Source organism: Pteronotus mesoamericanus, unplaced genomic scaffold (genome assembly GCF_021234165.1).
Source record: "Pteronotus mesoamericanus isolate MK-2021 breed Mesoamerican mustached bat unplaced genomic scaffold, CSHL_Meso_final contig_173, whole genome shotgun sequence".
NCBI lineage: Eukaryota > Metazoa > Chordata > Mammalia > Chiroptera > Mormoopidae > Pteronotus > Pteronotus mesoamericanus.
In genome coordinates, this window is record NW_026555072.1 from 9,068,560 (window position 1) to 9,081,736 (window position 13,177).

Genomic DNA, 13,177 nt, shown 5'->3' on the forward strand with positions numbered 1-13,177 from the left:
GGCTGGTGTGGCTCAGTGTATTGAGCACTGGCCTGCGCACTGAAAGGTCACCAGTTCAATTCCCAGTCAGGGCACATGCCTGAGTTGCAGACAGGGTCCCCAGTAGGGGACGCATGAGAGTCAACCACTCATGGATGTTTCTCTCTCTCTCGTTCTCCCCCCCTTCCCCTCTGTCTAAAAATAAATAAATAAAAATACAAATAGGAAGGAAAGCTGGTAAGGATGAAATTTCTTCCTCCATGTACATGACAAACTGTCCGTAATGAGAGAAATGCCATGTGGCATTTTTTAAAAACCTCTCGCTTCTATCACTGGTGACACCACTTCCACTGTGCATGGACCATAGAAAGACCACCAAATGCTGGTGTTCAGCTTATTTAGCTCAGTGCCATCGTAACTTATTGTAGAGAGTTCAGGCCAAACTTAACACATGTCTAATAATACTGTATGATAAGACATTGTGGCCCAACTTTAAACCTAGAGGACCATGATAAAGACATAAAACTAGAAAAAAAATTATATCCTCTCTTCTTTTAAAATAATAATAGATTGTGTTCCAGTAGTGCTCTATATTTTGCCAAGCATTAGTACTTCTTACCTTACCCATGTAACCCCTGAGATAGAGATATTAGCGTCTACTTTTATAGATGAGGAAACCAAGGCTTAACATAATTACTACTTGACGAAGGTTTTACAGCCAACTGAAAATGAGATTTGAACTTGAACAGTGTTGGTTTGGGTTTTAGTTTTTTTACAATCAATTCTAGCTTTCTTCCATTGTATTGTCCTAGCAGGGTTAACCCTGAGGATCCTTAAGTTTATCCACCTTCTGTGTACTGGTACAATTTAAATCTTTGGGTTTTTTTTTTTTTTTCATTTCAAAAAGTCTACAGGACAGTCAAACCTGAGAAACACTATGGAACTTATTTTTCATGGAAATAAACCCATGACTTAGAAAATAATCTACATCCCTAAAGCTGAAACTGTAAGAGCTCCAGTTTGTAATCAAAACTTATTGTGACAGTTTTTAATTTTAATTTTATTCTTACTTCTCCATTTGCTGCATTAAAAAGTTAAGAGTAGCAGAATGTTTGGGGTTTTGCTTTGCCCACAAAGGGAAAGGTTGTCATCAGATGTAGCTGCAATCTTACTAGGAATCTGTACTTCAAAACAAGAGCCAGGTTCTCAACCATGGGCTGTTTTGTGAACTCAGCTGGCTCTCAAGATTCTTTCTGGGCTCACTGTGCTCCTCCTTAAACACTTAGAATTTTTTTTACAAAATGACTCAGGTACCTGCTCTTACGTATTTTTTAAGTTTGCAAGCCAAATCTTAAAAGATATCTGTCTTAGATACTTGGTCAAATGGGTTTTTATTCCTTGAAGATGGTAACCTGAGGTTAATTACTGACCATAGATGAGCCATATAACCAATTTATGTCCCCAAAGGAGAACTAAAGAATCAGCTTTAAATGTTGAATTAATGTTACTTTGGCTGTTTGAATCCAGTGTATTTTCAGAGATCTTTCTAGACTCACTCTCAGGGATTTGGAAAAGAGATATTCACCTGTAAATATTAACAGATTTGTGTCTCATCTAAAGTCAGAAAGGAAAAGGGTTTAGAGGTCATCTTAAAGTCATCTCTTAATGGCCTGAGGGAAGGGAATCCTTGTGAAGCAATTCCATTTCCTGTCCCTGAAGTGTCCCTGAACATCAAGCAAGCTGAGACTGTGCAAAAAATTATACCCATTTGAGACCCCTAAGTTAAGCAGAGGATGTGGACAGAGACCTTCAAGAGCAACTGAGGAAAAGTGTGGTGGCTCTACTGAAGATATAAAGGCGACTAGACAAGAAAATCTCAGTCAGGATTCAAGGCATCTTACAATTTTTGGAAATACAACAATGAAGGATAGAAATAGAAAATTAAAGCCATGAATAGGAGGGGGGAAGCAGCTTTGCTAACCACGGAAGCTACAGTAATTACTGTGATAAACATGAAATTTAGCTCTGAACTTCCTGGCAACCAGGACAAAAAGGGGGGATGTCATGGGTCACATAATTCTCATCTAATAGAAGTAGGACAGTTCTTTGCTTGGAACTGATTGCTAAAGGAATATAACCTGATTCTTAGGCACAAGTGGCATTTGGCAATGTGATGAGTACAGTGTTTCATTGACACTTTCATGCAGTAAGTGCAGATGACCTTCATGTCTTTATGGATAAAGACAAAGGAGGTACATGCAGTGTGCAGAGAAGGGCACTCTGCAGGGAGCTAATGTTTTCTGAGTAGTGTGTTTTCTGGTGTTATATGGTAGATAGCAGACCAGAACTTAAAATATTCAAAGAATTGGGTGGCTATGAAGGCTTGGGGTCACCGAGCAGAGAAAAGGCCTTTTCACACCCAGGGTGTCCTCAGTTTCATCAGTGGGTTCTGTTCAGCATCTAGGCTGTGTGGAGTTCCATCTGGCATTCAGAGTAGCTCCAGGGATGGAAGCAAGGGTAGGCACTGTGCATCAGGAATTTTTTCCCATCTTATTTGCCCAAAGACTGGCTATGGGTGGATGTGTGGTGAAGAGGAAACCTTATGTCTCAAGTGACTCACAGTCTTCCCTGATTTAAGAGCATAGGAAGGACGGGGGGGAAAGGCCCAAAATAATACTAACAAAAAGGACATGTCTAAGTGAAGACCCGAAGAATCAAGTTATATATGGACTTTTTCATGTTCATTCCTTGCTGAAGTCTTCATTAACAAAAGGACTAGCAAAGAAATTGCCCATTACCTCTTTGAAACATGAACATACACAAGCTCGAAGAGCTTTCTTACAAGGGGAGCCTGAGCCTGTGACTCACAATTGAAACACTTTGGTGGACAGGTAAAGCAATGTGCTAGGTTCCCTTAACCCACAAGGAGATAATGCATAAAAATCAGAAACATAATTCTAGTGAAAATGAACTTGCACTGAAAAAGAAAGTCAAAACCTTTACTATCCAATTTGCTTCTTAGGTGCCTGTGTATTCATAGAGGCCGAGAGAGTCCCTTCAGTGCCAAAAGCATAGTGCCCCCTAGTCGAACCTGCCTCGAAAGGCAAGATAGATTTTGTGCAAATTATATATACTGTCCTACATTTTCATCTTATCATAAAGACCGTTTACACCAAGTGCCATTTGGGACATGAGGGGGACAACTAAACAAGACGCAGCCCCTGCCCTCAAGAGGCTTACCCTCCAGTATCCAAGCACTGCATTTTCAGTGTGATGGGTACTACGGGTGCATCAGTGCAGGTGCATCAAGAGCACATGGGAAGGTCACCTGACCTCAGCTCAGCGCTCACAACGGACTTTCTAGAGAAAAAAAAATCAGTACTCTGTTCAGTAAACACTCAACCAAGCAGAAGGGAGAGTGGGGACAGGGGTGAAGGGATGGAAGGTCCAGGCAGGGGGAGTCATAAGAAAAAGGCTAGGAAGCCAGAGAAGGGTTGGCCCTTTCTAGAACTGAAAGTAGTTCGGCAAGGCCACTCCATGGAGGGGCAGAGAGAGGCTGGCAGGTAAGCATGGAACAGCCATTGAGGGAGGGGCCTGACATTAACCTTAAGGACCATACATTTTTTACCCCAAGGCCAAGAGGGAGCTGTCAAAGGGTTTGAAGTAGAGAAGTGATATGTTGGGATTTGTGTTTCTAAAAGATCATTCTGATGGCAAGAATTAGTATGGATTGGAACGTAGCAAAACAGGAGGCAGAGAAACAGATCTAATTGCTACTGCAGTAAACCAGGCCAAAAAAAAAAGAGGAAAGGAATATAACAAACCAAACCATTGAAAGGCCACTTAGAAAGCAAAATATGTAGATAATGGAATAGACATGTTAAATTCTTGTATAAAGGACAGCAACGTTTACCCTAACACATACAAATTAATTACATGTCAGTTACTTGTGAATTGTGTGCCTTTATGTGTTTTTGTCCCATATAGAGGGGTTTTTTGTAACTTTTAGGAATGCCATGTGCTCCTAAGGAGTTGCTGAAGCAGTAAACCCTGCCAGAATCAACTGCTACACCATCAGCTGTCAGCTTTGCATTATGTCCGTGCTAACTCATAGCTTGCAGTTAGAGGTTTTTGATGCCTGGGAAGGGAGCTGAAAGGGTCTTCAGAGGTCCCTCTCCCTTGACTATAGTTCCTCTCATGGGCCTATGAATTGCCTACAGCCCCAAAGCTTCTTTCCCGGCTCCGGACTCCAGCTCTAGACAGGGTCTCCCTTCCCCCCACACCCCACAGGGGCCTTTCCGCAGGGCAACTCATAAACTGTGAACACAGCCTCACGGTGACAGTGGCAGGATTTGCCAATCCTTGTTAGCAATATGAAATTTGAAATGTGAAGCAGACTCTAGATTGGTGGTGAAGCCGGCCTGCTGGTCGCAATCTACCCCAAAATGCATTTCATATAAATTAAAATTTAGGCTACAACTAATAACCAGGTTTAAGTGACCATTAAATCAACATAATCAGTGTTAACTTTTCTGAAGAAAAACAAGTCAGATTGATTCATGAGATGCATAAGAAAAATGTCCAGTTTGTCACCTTTTATTTGCTGATGGCTATTGTCTATCCTTTGGAAGAAAAGGGAGTCGTGTTATTTATAAAGTTGGTAAATGTAATAATACCTTGCCAAAAATTTTGAGTCAAGAGCTTTTTCAGTTGTATAATTTTTTTGTAGGCTCATTTGAAAGTTATATTACTTATTCTTCTAAGTCTCAATTTTTTTTTTTATACAGGCACTGAAGGTCCTGAGAACCGCTGAGTTTGCTCCTTTTGTTGTTTTTATTGCCGCCCCAACTATTACTCCAGGTTTGAGTGAGGTAAGAATTGATCAGTGTTTTCCCCAAATTAGCACACCCACCTATAGCAAGGATCCAGTTGTGTTGTACATCCAAGACCAAAGCCTCATGTCATTAAGGTGACTAAGCAAAGCTCTGTTTTCTTCTTCATGCTGGCCATTAAGATTTCCAGAGTTTGAGGTCCTCTTTCAGTGTTAGGAATTAGGCCATATAGACGAGCATGGTTCTTCTAAGATCAGTCATTAGGCAAATTCAAGCCTTAGTTCTCAGTACAGTCACCCTGTGGCCTAATCAATAACTCTACTTTTAAAGAGTTTAGAACCCCTCATCCCTCCAGGGCAGAGGCTTTCCAGGTGGCTCCCTCCCTCCAGGGCTGCCATCCCCTGCTCTCCTGATAGGGATTGTGCCAAGAAAACAAAATGGCAGCCCCGAGCCCAGCTCTGATCCAAGGATTGCTTTGCTTGAAGACAGTTATAAGAAATTCGTGAGCTTGTCAGGGCCGCCCAGGTTCCCCGAGGCAGCCTTTGGAGTGGAACCCGTGCCCCTGGAGACTTCCAAACCTAGGAATGAGCTCTGCCTGCTATCAGGCCAACTCAAGTCAGCAGCTGCCACAGAGATGATGGCTACAAGAGTTGGCTGCAGGCGTCTCCTACCAAGCTGACTTAGAAGGCCTGCTATTGCTGGGCAGATAAGAAGGTAGTTTTGTATGTATTCGTGCTTGATGCTTATCTGCTGTGGGGTCATTCTTAAGACTTCTACACAAAGTTATCCTGAAGACCATTACTTCTGCAAGGTCAAGAGGCCACCAGAGGGCTCTTGGCTCTGTTTAGTAACCACAGGCCTAACTGCCAAGCTTATGACAGTAAAAATCAAGACTTGGAAATTTTCGCTTCATGTACATTTCATTTTTTGTTTTTGTCATTTCATTTGCAAAAGGGGTATTCCTTTGTAAATGTTACTCTTCTACTTATTTAATACACAAACATGTTTGAAACTCCACATTATGGTTAGCCCTTATCCTTTGGTTGCCATGTATTTTTCTTGAATTATCATCTTTGCTTTGTTTTTGTTTTTGTTTTTTGCCTGTTTTCCTACCCTTTTACTAATTTTCCATAGCTGCCAAAATGGTGCAGAAAATTGCCCGTAAGTACCGGCTAGGAGGTGATGAAATACAGCCTTGTTTACTTTCATAGCTTTAGAATGTAGACATTTTGTTCCCCCAAATCCTTGTTTTTGCTGTTAAAATAAAGGCATTTTGTTTTCACTGAGTTAAATCGTGGTCACATGTAAGTCAAGTCTGCAGATGAGCTGTTGGCAGGGAAGAAACTGACAAACATAACTTCATCTTGTGAGATCCTTAAGAGGGAGTTTTATTTTTTAATAAAGAGAGCTATCTTAAACATTTGATGCTCTCAGCTATAAATTTTCTTGAGTGTTTTTATCAGTCCAGCTTTCTGAGCAAATCATGAACTCTACTAGTGGTTTTTGAAGCCCAGGACTTTATATTCCAATAGGACCCCCTATCCCAGAGAGTGATATGTAAGAATTGTTCCTTCTCATACTGGTAGGAAGCACTGGTCCTTGGGTGAATGCATGTTTCCTAAAACGCAGCTGCTGCATTGTGTTTTTGGTAAAGTAAAGCCACAGTGAAAATACTATGCTTTTTAAGTACAAGCAGAAAGTGTGTTGATATGACCTTAGAAGACGATTCACTGAGGTCTTATCAACACTGTAGTAGTTAACACCTAACATCCAAAGCATGCTGTGTCCTGCTTTGAAATTCCAGTAGGAGATGACAAAACAGGTAGGGCTCTCTCATTTCAGAGTGTTCCCATAGAAAAGATGGAGTTCCCAACTTCCCTGCTGTGTGTCCATCCCCACTGCGGTGCCATAATGGGATCAATCAAGTGTCGCTTTGGATCCCCTTTCCAGAGAGCTGCACCCACAGGTGCATCAGGAAGGGTCTCATACAGATAACAGATGGGCCTCAGAGAAGAGGAGGGGTCTGAAGCTAGCACGGGGTGCCACAGCTCCCAAGTCCCTGGAAGCACCACATATTTTAGTTTTTCTGAAATTCCATCTCTGCTACCATAGGCCCCCGTTTCCTGGTAGAATTGCTCTGTCTCTTGATTATAGATTTAACTCTCATCACACCCTATAATGGCCAGTACTAGTCAGCTAAGTGCTTGTTCTTTCAATAACCTTTATTAAGCACTAACTGTGTACAAGACACAATGCCAAGTGCTGGGCACAGCACAGCAATGACAGGACACACAAGACAAGTTTACAGTCTAGGTGGGGAAAGAGATCCGAATCAAATCTGAATCAAATAAATAGGCATTTAATTGTATCTATGTGTATTTTAAAACTCACTTCAATAGCTCACCTACCTAGTGTTGGGGGAGAAGGGAGCAGTTAATTTGACTCACCAAGTTCTCTGGTTTCAATTTTGAACTTGTCCATTGAATGTTCAGCATAACATGATCTGACCCATGAAGATGCAATGGCAGACTTGCTGCTGACTCTTAAGAGATCCTAGTCTTCAAAGAACTGCCACCCTGAGTCTAAAGTTAAACTTGCATGACAAACTAGGGACCCTGAATTTCCTCCTCCTGTGGGCTCACCCTGGCGAGAGTTCTCAAACCCTGTAGCAAGCCCTGGGAGTTGAGGGAAAGTTCTTTACTGTAGCAAAATTCCGTAGAATACAGTGGCTTCTTTTCCTTCAGAGTGTTTTCCATAAGAGATGTGCATACTTATGAACAGTGACATTTGGGCATTTCCAATACAGACCAATTTGAGAGGATTCATCAGATGCCAGTTGCTGTTGTATCTGGGTAATGGCCTTATTTCATCCATTATTTGTAACATCCAAAAAGCTTTTGCCTCTGGCATCCACTGCTGTTGAGTGAGGGCCATTATATGTAATTGAATTTCTGGAACATGTTGAGCCTCTAAGTAGAAAAGAGAAAAATACAACTTAATTTGCTTTCCAGAGTCAGGGGCTTCTTGGTGTAAATGCAGCAGGGCTCTGGAGCCTCGTGCAAGTGAGTGCAGAGGACCAAGGGAAGGCAGAGGCAGGACTCTGACCGCATCACCCTAGTCCTCCCGCTGACCAGCAGAGTGGCTGGGGATGAGGCGGACCTGGCTTAGAAGAGGACGGAACAGCACAGCTGTGCTAGTTAGTCCCACTAGCTGGGACTCCCTAGCTGGGGCAGGACAGCTAGGCCCTGTGGGGCAGTGTGTTTGCTGAAGAGTGTGTGCTTTCTCTGGTCCATCTGGTTTGGCGTGGAGCCCCTTGTTGCATGGTGAGCAGTCTGGGTTGCAAACAGTGGTTCTGTAACCCTGCCATCCTGGGAACCGTCATCTCCTCTGTCACGAAGCGGACTCGGCCTCGTGCCCAGATGTGGCACTTCGAGATCTGGCCTTGACTGTTTCTGACACTGGGATGAACAGAAATGTGAAAAGGGAAAAAATCCAGCTGACTTCTCTCTTCTCTTTGCTTTTCCCTTCTCCCATGCCCACCCCTGCCTCCATCCCACCATTTAGGATGAATCTCTTCAGCGTCTGCAGAAGGAGTCTGATATCTTACAGAGAACATATGCACACTACTTCGATCTCACAATTATCAACAATGAAATTGATGAGACAATCAGACACCTGGAGGAAGCCGTCGAGCTCGTGTGCACAGCCCCTCAGTGGGTCCCAGTCTCCTGGGTCTATTAGGCCTGCCCCCAGATATCTGATGCATAACTGGGAGCCACCTCATACATGGAAACGCCTCTTTGTTATCGGCCTTGTGTCAGCAGGTCGTGGTCCCTAGAGACTACCTAGTTGTAGTGTGACCTACATTTATAATTATTGTCATGTCCGAATAGGTAGGAGGAGAAAAACAATTACACACTAATTTAAAGAGACAGTATCTTTTTTAATCAGTTCTCCTAAACTTTAATAAAATGTATCTTTAAATGTATGTATTATTCAATCCTTTGGAATGTTATATTTTTGGAAATCATAGCCTTTTTATTTCCAAGGCCCCTAAAAACTGCACAAAATAGATGCTGCTTTCTATAATCTATTTTAATAATAATAAACAATGATTCTGTTACCTTGACTGGGGGTGGAACACTACATTCTTTTTAGAGTCTGATTTTATGGATTGGAATATCTTTCTTTCCTTTATTTATTTAAAATAATCAGTCTAGTGATTACAAAACAGTCATAAATTTTTAAAGGCCTTTTTTCTCTTTCTTTTTTTTAGAATAGTATTTTTTTTAAGTCCTTTATGTAACATCCAGATAATGTGATACTGTCTCTTTGAAGCACCCTGTAAACCTTTTAGAGATTTGAAGTTGGGTCTTGACTCTTAATGCATGTGGACAGTCGCGAGCGTTTATGCTGTTGGTGTGTCTGTGTTGGACAAAACGATCTGTAATCTACAGCCAAGTACATTCCGTTCACGGGGCACACCCAGGGGAATAAGAATAAAATGCTATTATGACTAAGTTGTAAAACCTATGCACATCCCTTGCATTTTGGGCAACTTTATAAAAAAAACAAAACTGATTTTTATTAATAATCATATAGTGAAATGTGTTTGTAATTTTGTCTCAATTTAATTTGTTGTAAGGTGGGAGGGGGAATTGCTGGTTTCACCATTTCAAATCTGTGTTGTCTGAGAGTATTAATGTTTTAATTAAGCAAAGAAATGAGGATTTTTAATATGTATGTAATTGTTTTAAAGCACCCATTTTAAGAGAATATACTGTGCAATGAAGAAACCAGTTTAGGCATTTGCTATAAACTGAATTATTCCAAAAGAATAATCTATAACAGCCCTGTAAATTCCTTTAAAGTGATAACTAACAAGACAAGTTTGACCAATTTTTTTTAAATATACTTCCTTTTATGTGATCAATAATTAAATGCCTTTGGGTCCTTCATTTCATTATAGATTTGTTCAGATATACAAGCCGATAGTCTTTTAGATTTTATTATCCATTAGATGCTCATTGAATCATTGAAGGCCCAGGAGTGACTATCAGTTGGCAGGACAACAAAATACTCTGCCAGAGCACAGCTCAGACCATGCCTGGCTCCCAGAGCACATGCAGTGCACCCAAGGGCCACCGATGTAAGAGAGGCCATCTGTGGTTTTTCCTTCCTCTTGCTATATCCCTTGGCACAGGAGAATCATCTTTCCTTGTTGCTTTAGAGGCATTAACCATCTCATCACCCTTACATGAGGTCACATCCTTCCAATATAGCAGATTCAGGCTGCGGGTTTTCCAACTCTTGCCAGAGGTCAGTGGAAGGTTTTTCATTAGAGCGTCAGGGTGTGTGAAGTGGTTCTATTAACCTGTGATTCTTGAAAAAAAATACCATCGTGTTAGCTTCTTGTCGGTTAGATGGCCTCATCGCTTTGTGCCTTGGCAGGATGTGCGGGGTGTGTTCTGAGCTGAAAAGCCCCTCTTGAAGGACCACACAGAGAAGACATCTGTATATTCCTTTTACAGTGTCATCCCTCCCCACCTACTCTTATTAAATGATGCTGATTTTTATCTCTGATGTTGTTCTTTGTCAGTGACCAGGTGAGTTTATAACTTGGCAACAAGATGTTGAGTGAGCTGCTTCTGTTGGGGCTCCATAGCAGGCTGACCACACCACCATACCAGAGACATCCTGGATGGAGAGAGAAACCCTGAGAGTTGTTTAGGGCTGTGTTAAGGATTGATTTGAATGTAACTGATGCCAAGGCCAGATAGTCATTCCCGTGATGGTACTGACCACAATCCAGGCTCTTCTGTGTGAAAGGGCCCACTCTACCTCTTTACCAATGAAGCACAAAGAAGAATACAACTAACACATGGGGAAGAGAAACTCCCTCCCTCTGGCAGAAACCTCCATGCCCCCACTTGCCCTTTTAGACCAGATCTCCAGAGATGCTGACAATGCCTGGCTCAAGCCACCTGCCACATTGATAAATGTGGATCAAGCAGAGAAAGGGAAAAGCAATGCCAATTTGAATGTCTGTGGTCCCCGAACTGAAAAGCTTTATAGTGCTAGTCCTCTCTTCCTGATGCTTGGAGAAGCATACGGGCAGGCATTGTTCTTGCCACTGTGTAAATGGCGGAATTCCTGCATCCCGAACTCGTTCTATCTGACTTCTCGGAGAGGTCATCTGTTCCATTCCATTAATACATATCTTGTGTAAAGCAGACCTAGCAGGAAATACTTAAATATCTGAATTCAGGGTAATTTCAGTACATTGCTGCTACGACTACATTACAGTTGTCCACTAAATAAGCAGAGAAAATTGCTGCTTTATTGCTTCTATTCTGTCAGCAAAACCATCTTTTTTCCTTTGGAATACTAGATCAAATGATTAGATTATTAAATCCTTTCACTGGTCAAATCAGCCACATTCTGGGGGTTCTCAGTCCTACTCCAACCCCCCTCCCTACAGCAAAAATAAGGGGTCTTTTTAATGCATTGAATTATTTGTTAAAAAGAAGAAATATCCTGATTTTTTAATCATAAAACAGTACGTTGCACATGCAGCATATTCAATTTTAACACTAAAAAGGAAAATGTCACTCAGCATATCTGGAAGTTTCCCAGTGCCAAGATAGTATGGTAGCCTTTTAAAATGCAATTAAATGTATCTCCTGTCAGGTGAGATGGTTTAATACATTTGCTCAGAGAGGAAAAGGAACGAATGACCTACTTCTTGGTATTCGCATTCAGAAGGCCTCTTCCCCAAGCCCATTCTATTGGTGGCAGAGGATCTAAAGATGGTGCAAAGGCATCACTGCATGAAGGAGGCAGCAAGTGCTCCTCTTGCACAGGTCCAATTCCATCTCACTGCTGGGGCCAGCCAGTCCAGCGGGACTCAGTGCTACAATTGTTTGGTAAAGCCTTTGATCTCATTACTGCAGAGGAGGGGGTTGGTTTTGTTTTTAAATCACTTGCAGTTCATTAAGGGTTTGAGTTCATCCCTTAAAAAAAGTACAGCCAGTTGGGCCGCCCTCGGGGAAAGTGAACAGGAGAGATACTCAGAGTGGACACTGCCCCTTACGGACAGACGGCCCAAAGCAAACTGTTGTAGTCCACTAATGTGATGTCCTTTTCTTCATTGTAGGTCCATCTCTTAACTTGGGGCAGAGAGACATGATGCTATAGCTAGCAAGAAAAATTCTTGATTAAAAAATTCTGAATTTATATGCCTCCCACACACTCTCCTCAGCAAGAGGAGAAGGCACCTTGCAATTGGCATTCCAAAACAAACCCCTAAGGTCTTCATTTCTCCTCCTTCTTGTTTCCTATCAAGCTGGGGGATGGGGGGGGTGCGTGTGTAAGCGTGCGCATTGGGGAGCTGGGGAGGGGTTTGTTTTTCCAGAAGTGAGCACAGCCTCCTAATTCCATCCTCTTTACAAGGGCTTATGATACTAAGGCTGATTACAGCATGCCATAGGTTAAAGGTCCCTGAGCGCTTTTCTCTTGTTCTGTGCCTCTTAATTAATTCTCCTCTTCGAAAGATATTTTGCTTCTCGCTGCAGCTTACATAAGGGCTACAAGCTTTAATTATGAATCACTTTATTTGATAGAACTTTTCCTCTTGTTACCCCGTTAGAAGTAAGGTTTTCCTCTCCGTTTGGTGTCTTCAGTTACAGGACTGTGCCCAGAAGGTTTGATGTTTGATTGGCTTTGCCCACACTCATTTATCAGTTTGCCTTAAACTTGGAGCAATTGGAAGACTCAGGTCTTCCAGCTGAGTGAGTGAAGTTTAGCTGTGACATGTACAGGAGGTAGAAGAGAGGGAGAAGAATAGTGTGCTCACCAGTCCACATCCTTTTTATCTGGTCTTTTCTCTGCCACTCTTGCGCTGCAGAAGGTGGGCAGACCCAGCCCACAGAGAGAGGAGGAGGAGGGCCTCACCATCTCTAGGAGAGGCACTGCCAAGTCTTCGCTCTTGGGGGGAGGGGGAGTTGAAAAGCCAGAGCTCCCACCACCTCTCACCTGACACCCTCCATCAACTCTCTTGTACCTGTGCAAATGGACCAAGCAAAAGAAAATGGAAAGAGATGTTTGTCGCCACACAAGAGACCTCATTTCTGGCCCCAAGCACAACTCCATATCTATGTGTGCTCAGAAACTTGGAACTTTGCTGCCACTTAAGTGTTAGTTCCCATCTTTCTGGCACGTGATGTAGGGAACAGATCGGTGTTCTCGCCAAGAGAGGTCTGGAGGTGTGACCGTCTCAGGACACACAGGACAAGCAATCTCTTAGAAGGAGGTCTGTTTAGGACTGGAAATAGGCATTCCTCCACAGTGAGTCATCCCTCCTATTT

General features: G+C 42.4%; 1 protein-coding gene across 6 annotated transcripts in view; it reads left to right on the forward strand.

The window, feature by feature from the left end:
- Window positions 1–12,173, forward strand: part of CASK (calcium/calmodulin dependent serine protein kinase) — a 387,224-nt gene extending 375,051 nt beyond the window's left edge. For 4 of the 6 annotated variants that reach the window (XM_054566530.1, XM_054566532.1, XM_054566531.1 and 1 more), the window contains 2 exons: window positions 4,767–4,850; window positions 8,376–12,173. In XM_054566530.1, coding sequence (XP_054422505.1) covers window positions 4,767–4,850; window positions 8,376–8,552 — 261 coding nt within the window. In that variant the 3' untranslated portion in view covers window positions 8,553–12,173. The remainder of the gene's footprint in view (window positions 1–4,766; window positions 4,851–8,375) is intronic. The other 2 variants (XM_054566533.1, XM_054566534.1) reach the window with 1 other exon arrangement.
- The last annotated feature ends 1,004 nt before the right edge of the window (window positions 12,174–13,177 follow it).